At 33.0% G+C, this 7500-nt stretch overlaps 1 protein-coding gene across 1 annotated transcript in view; it reads left to right on the top strand.

The window, feature by feature from the left end:
* The window catches only part of LOC136852219 (macrophage mannose receptor 1-like), a 102254-nt gene that overhangs the window by 34498 nt on the left and 60256 nt on the right, over positions 1–7500 (top strand). The window contains exon 15 of the mRNA XM_067126667.1: positions 4867–5019. Coding sequence (XP_066982768.1) covers positions 4867–5019 — 153 coding nt within the window. The remainder of the gene's footprint in view (positions 1–4866; positions 5020–7500) is intronic.

Below are 7500 nucleotides of genomic sequence, written 5' to 3'. Positions count from 1 at the left end.
GATCCACAGGAAAAAGACAGGCAGAAGTTCAGTAGTACCAAGCGCTTTCACGTTTATTGTTTGCATCACTTGTGTGTGTGTGTATAATATATATATATATATATATATATATATATATATATATATATATATATATATATATATATATATATATACACACACACACACACACACTAAGCATTAAGCCAGGGAAACTAAACATACAGAAGCCACTTCACATTCACCCTTACTCTTCAATCGTTGCTGAGCCCCAGTGAAGAACAAAAGATTGGGAATAGCCTATGGAAGCCATGATGAGAATGCATTTAGGATTGTTGGGGCACTTATCGCTCATGGAAGAGGAACGTACATGTTAAATGGAAACGAAGGGAAAAAGCTACATCTGTTGGGCAGAAGTGTTTGTATAGTATATGTGGTGTAAGCCAACTTGAAATGGTGAGAACTGCTGAGCAACCTAGTCATAATATCAATGTTGGCAAAGATGGTGGGATGGTTTCAAGTGTCTGGAGATGGCTTAGACTGGTCGAAAAATGAATTTAGATTAGGTACTGAAAAGAATGTACAATATGAAAGTACTAAGAGAATGAAAGAGAAGATAACCTAGAAAGAACGAAAGGGAAAGAGACATGTACGAGACAAAATACACATATTATTGATATACACACACACACATATACACGTGTGTGTTTGAATGTGAAATATAGATATACAGTAGCTATGTGTGTTCTATTCTTCTAAAAGTAGAATATAGATGCAAGAATGTGACAGAAAGAAAAGCATTATTGTTATCACACTGTGTAGGAGTAACACTACTTGTCCTTTTATTCTGCCCCAAAGGTCAGGTACCTGTTAGGTCATCGGAGGTTTTGTAACGCTGAGATAAACTTGGGCATTTTTGAGCCATATCTGGTGGTATCGTTTCTTTTTATTCTTTTTTTTTTATTTTCCTAAGGTCAGGTCGTTTCAGAGTATCTGTTTTTGATTACCATGTGGTCATTGTTTCAGAGATAGTAACTCGTAGCTTGTCTCTCCAGCCAACTTTGTGTTGTTCAAAATTATCACTGGATGATCGTAGAACTGCATTTGTTGGTCTTTGTTGATGTTAATCTCCCACTCTCTTATAGTTCAGTGTTAATATTATTATTATTATTATTATTATTATTATTATTATTATTATTATTATTATTATATAATAATAATAATAATAATAATAATAATAATAATACTAATAATAATAATAATAATAATAATAATATATTGCTGTCACACATCAGCCTTTACGAATACATTAATTTCAGCATGTTTTTATTCCCTGTTGCAAAGGTACTTCTAATGAACCCGAGTCAAATGGATACTCTGTGCATAGTAAACATCAAGAAGTTGACTTATTGAAGGATTTATCTCTACACTCTTTAACAGTGCTGCATAATTCTACTTCTTTAATGACCTGTTTTAATCCATAACTTCTAATTTACAAAAGATCCATATCCAAAAACTGAGGGGATGTTATCCAGGAAGGTACCTTTAAACATATCTAAATCTTCCTACCCGTGCGCTTGCATATTATTTGGTATTTTGAAAATCGATTCAATGATTTCCCTGACAACGATACGTTGAAGCTACAAAACTCACTTCATTTTGGGTAATGGCCGTTCTGTGTTGGCATATCCCTGTCTCCAACTCCCCTCCTGTTTCGCTGATACTGAACTTAATGCATTACCATTTTTACAAGGTACAATGTATAATTCAGGTATAAGTTTTTCTTTCATAAATGGACGTTCCATGTTATTTGCATAAAGGGTATCGTTATGTTCGAAAACAATCTTATAGACGACGTCAGTTAAACTTTTGCATAGATTTTCCATAAAGGATTTTGATGATTTGATCCTTTTGTTTAGCCGAAGCTTTCTTTTCATAATTATAGAATAGAAGATATGCTGTATACTTTGTAGAGAGTTTTGTTTACCTAGACCTGAATACTGCAGGTTTTTAAAAAGGTTACAATGTTTTCACATATAAACAGTGATTGGGAAAAAGAGTCACATAGTTGTTTGAATGACTGCTCTTTCTATAAACACTCAAACATTATCACCACATCCAAGAAATGAATGTCAACATTTTTCATATTTGCGTTAGTGACATTGTGGAGATTTTGCTTTTATCAATTTTAGCCAAAGCATTCCTCAACCAAAAACGTAAAAATTTTTCTAGTGAAATGGTGTCATCTACATACTTCTTCCAGTGTATAATAACCAGGTGAGGAATATATAGGAATATATATGCTGGTGAGCAAAGATCTTTTGCTTTCTAATTTCAAGATGAGGCAAAATGGGTGAAAGTGAAGAATCCATTAGTGCGCCATATGTTAAAAATATAAATTCCATTAAACGTGAAAAATAAGAATTTTTAACCCAGTTTGATAGGTTCACAAAATCTCCATTCCAAGACCAAAATGGAACCATTTTCCTTCGTTCTACAGTTAGTTTGGTATGAAGAGTTAGAGGAATTTATTTCTGGTGATAGAAATTCATTCCTCGCTATAATGTGGTTCGGATTCCACAATAAGCTGTAGGTCTCGTTGCTAAGTAACCAATTGGTTCTTAGCCACGTAAAATAAGTCTATTCCTTCAGGCCAGCCCTAGGAGAGCTGTTAATCAGCTCAGTGGTCTGTAAAACTAAGGTATACTTAACTTTAAGTTTTGTCTCAATTTGTGAACAAAAAATGTTACAAAGCTAACCATGTTGTTCAAGGACTCTCTAATATGATTTTTAATTTCTGAAAATCTGTTGCTTCATTTTTTTATGGGTCTGTGATACATATCCAACTAGGGCTCCCAGTTTTGCTAACTTGTGAGGGGCTTTATTGGTAGCAATAATTGTTTTGTAAAAGGAACGAGGTAAAACTATTGCCAACCGACTAAAAATGTTTTTCCCATGTTCGGTTTGTATAAATTTCACTCACATTCAGTTACAAAAAGATATTTTCCAGATTTATCTAACAATTAATACTAAAAATTGTACACTTATATCATCACCTAGGGCACTGCTCAAACTGCCATCGTAAATATGGAGTGATGTATTTAGGATGGCATCCTTTATTAAACTATGCAGGGTTTTTCTTTCCACCTTTTAATTAAAGAGTGAAACAACATTTACAGTAAATAAGTTTTGTACTTTTCAAACTGAGAGACACTACTGTTTATTATGTACAGTCAAGAATTTAGAAAAATTTAGACGTTTCTTTCTTGGCCATAATGCTAAGTTTTAAACAGTAGGATTAGGACCACAAGCATTTGCAGAAACAATATCTCAAACAGTTATGTGCATTATTTTTTCAATATAGTAGATATCTGAAAAATGAATGTGGTGGGCTTATTTACAGCGCTTAAAGATTGAACCCAACCTAGAAAAATGAAACCTGTTTTATTTTTAATGTTTCAAAATTGGGATATATAGAATTCTTTGTACAGATACAACTGACCCTCCAAAAACTGTTCCTGGAAAAAAAAAACTGTTTTGAAAAATTACAATACGTTATGTTAGTGAGAAGGAGGGGATTTGAAAACAACGATAAAAAGGAGAATAAAAGGGCTATTGGTCTAAATAACGAAAAGTGGCACGGCTAAAACGTACTATTGGCAGAAATATCATTGACCAAATTTTCAGATTACCAAAATAATGTATAAATGTATAACTGTATAACTGAAAATTAAGTTAGTTGAAGGTTCCTTGCGCGATATCCTCTTTGAATTAGGTAACGTAAGTAAAAAAAGAACACTAAAGAAGCAGAATTAAGGAGCACTGTCCTTTGATGACCCAACTCCCTGAACCTTATCCATGGAGATGGTTCATCCTATGACTCGAGTACATAAGGCTGTACCTCTGCGGAAGGGGGTGAAGGAAAAAAGTAAACGTCTGCACGGCGCAGTTCATCACCACCTTTGTGAATGGGAAAAGCATATCCAAAAGGTATAAGCAAAAGTAATAGTCAGCTAACTGCCCGGTAGCCTATCCAATTCACCATTTATAGGAACAGGAATTTTTCAGTAAACTTGCCCAAAAGACGTCCCTCCTTCCTTTGAGATCGAACTTTTGTCGCTCTGGCAGTTAAGATAATGTAACCAATGCCACAAGTAATCACTCGTCAATAATGACAAATAAAATAATTGCCAGCATTAACGAAGAATTAGACCACACTGCATTATTTCCTAAACAGACATTCACCTGTCAAAACGTTCCCTTGCCCGAAATTCCCAATGAATACCAGTATATATATATATATATATATATATATATATATATATATATATATATATATATATATATATATACACACACATATATATATATATATATATATATATATATATATATATATATATATATATAAATATATATATATATATATAAATATATATATATATATATATATATATATATATATATATATATATATATATATATATATATATATATATGAAAATAAGAAGGCCCATAAAACACTATTTAAACATTGAAACCATATATTTCGGGCACTTGTTTCTGTGCCTGAAATATATGGTTTCAACGTTTAAATAGTGTTTTATGGGCCTCCATTATTTTCATATTACACTGTAATATTACAGGAAAAGACATTCATATATATATATATATATATATATATATATATATATATATATATATATATATATATATATATATAATATGGGTGTGTGACGTGCATGTGTGTGTGAATTAAGGTGTCTGTCTGCTTGTAACTGTGTATGGTATGGAAAAAGGCCCACCTTTGCATATCTTAATATGAAAATACAATATTGGCCTGACTTTTCCTGTCTTACTGATCATAATGTGAGCCTTATCCCACAGACATGATCTTCCGTGAGCGTCTGAGCCAGACGTCTCTATGGATCGGCATGAGAAACGATTTTGATGGAAACTACTGGTTGGACAAAACCCCTGTCACCGTCTTTAACTGGGATAAGTATCAACCCAGCGGTTACAATACAGATGACTGTGTTGGTAAGCGTGCCATTTGTTATTCTTTTTTTTATTAGATTTCCAAAATTCATCCTATGTGTATCAGAGGCCAGTGGCTATCAGATACTCAAAATTTTATATCTTTTCCCTTCTTTTATTTGGATGCTTCACGAAATGACCAAAGACCCAGATCTATTACAAATATAAGTACTTTGAGGACGGGGTTCTAATATTCATAAGAAAATTTCACACTGTTACATCTAACAGCATTTTGTTGAACTCTGTTTCTGCACAGGTGGTAGATATTGGTATTCTCGAAGCACATATCAAGATATCTGAAATGCAACGGTAGTTAACGTACTAAGGTAGTTCCTATTTCTGATAAGGATGACATCTACTCCTGATAAACATGTATCAACACCAGTGATCGTTACCTTTACCTTCGGTACAACAGTAATACTTTGAAGCAGTGCTAAATTGCATATACAAGAGTTGTATTTTCACTATTCACTTTTCAGTGACACTGTACGGAGGAATGCGTTAATTTTCGCTCTTGCTCAGCACATCCCCTTGCATGAGATTTTTACCATCCTTTTTAGAACTGCATATATTGTAAAGAAAGTGAATAGTTTCAATGTACAATGCAATGTATTTTTTATAAGATGTGTGCAGATTTAAAGCTAAATGCTACTTATCATTTATACGGAAGCAGGTACAATACAATTTCCAGGTATTTGAAAAAATCATTTCCGACTCACATCGGGATCGAGAGCAGGTCTTTTAATTGAAAGACAAGGCCGCCGCCAACAGAACCACTAAGTCATAAAAGTAGTAAGAATTTAAGTTCGATACCGATATGAGTCAGAAATGTATTTCTGTTCCACACGTGATTGTGTGTTGATTATTTCTATCATATTCACTTAGAAGGGATAACTCGAATGAAATGCTGTGAACTGGGTCACTGCTGAGTCGGAAAGTTGGGTGAAAGTGGCTGGTATGTGAGGCAGTAAGCCCGCCCAGGCAAAAAGCCTTAGGTACAGTGGTACTTGATTCAAATTTCTTTTATGACTTGAGTGGTTCAGTTTTATTGACTTTCAACTGAAAGACCTGGGTTCGATCACTATGTGAGTCAGAAATTTATTTCTGTTCCACATGTGATTGTGTGTTGATTACTTCTCTCTCTCTCTCTCTCTCTCTCTCTCTCTCTCTCTCTCTCTCTCTCTCTCTATATATATATATATATATATATATATATATATATATATATATATATATTCATTTTTACATTTCGGACAACCATTTGTATTCCTGGATATTTCCATGGAAATACTAGGTACTGAGCTGCAGAGCCCATGCACCTAGACATTTGGCGATGCACACAATGCAGGGTGGCAGGTATGGTATTATTTTTTCCCAGCATTCCACAGGAATAAAGATATGACTGCCGTTGGCCCTCATGTGAATAGGCTTTCAATAAAATCCATAACCCTTCATTACTTGCTTCATTGTCTTAGGAGATATTATAACAAAACCTCAAACAACTGGCATCCTTAGGGCAAACAGCTTGAACCATTTACTACCAAAGCTTTAGCAGCGGTCCACAGAAAACAGATTGACCTGAGAGATAGGCTCATCCACTATTTATGGAGTAGTTCCTCTCACAAGGAGTTCACAGATATTTACTGCCTTGGGTTGCCGGGATTAGAACATTATCCAGCCAAAGGCACTTCCTAAGTGGCAGTGACCTGGTATTATTCCTTCTACCATCACAGAGTTTATCGAATTTAATTGATTAACCTGTATGTATGTATGTATGCATGTATATATATGTATATATACATACACACACACACACACACACACACACACACACACACACATATTATATATATATATATATATATATATATATATATATATATAAGTAGGGTAAAAAGTGCCATTTGGCGTCCTGAACATTTGGCGTCCTCAAGAAAGGGTGTCATTTGGCGTCCTCAATTATTATTATTATTATTATTATTATTATTATTATTATTATTATTATTATTATTATTATTATTATATTTTTGCTGAAGAAAATAACATGTATATAAAAAAAATTATGTAGTAAGTAGGGTAAAAGGTGCCATTTGGCGTTCTGGCGTCCTGGCACCCTGAACATTTGGCGTCCTCAAGAAAGGGTGTCATTTGGTGTCCTTAATTATTATTATTATTATTATTATTATTATTATTATTATTATTATTTATTTTCTTTATTTTTATATTTTTGCTGAAGAAAATAACATGCATATATAAAAAAATTATGTAGTAAGTAGGGTAAAAGGTGCCACTTGGCGTCCTGGCATCCTGAATATTTGGCGTTCTCAGTTATTATTATTATTATTATTATTATATTATTATTATTATTATTATTATTATTATTATTATTATTATTATTATTTATTTTATTTTTATATTTTTGCTGAAGAAAATAACATGCATATATAAAAAAAAATTATGTAGTAAGTAGGGTAAAAGGTGCCA

The sequence above is a fragment of the Macrobrachium rosenbergii genome, chromosome 25, assembly GCF_040412425.1.
Source record: "Macrobrachium rosenbergii isolate ZJJX-2024 chromosome 25, ASM4041242v1, whole genome shotgun sequence".
Taxonomy (NCBI): Eukaryota; Metazoa; Arthropoda; class Malacostraca; order Decapoda; family Palaemonidae; genus Macrobrachium; species Macrobrachium rosenbergii.
This window is presented reverse-complemented; position numbering and strand designations above follow the sequence as displayed.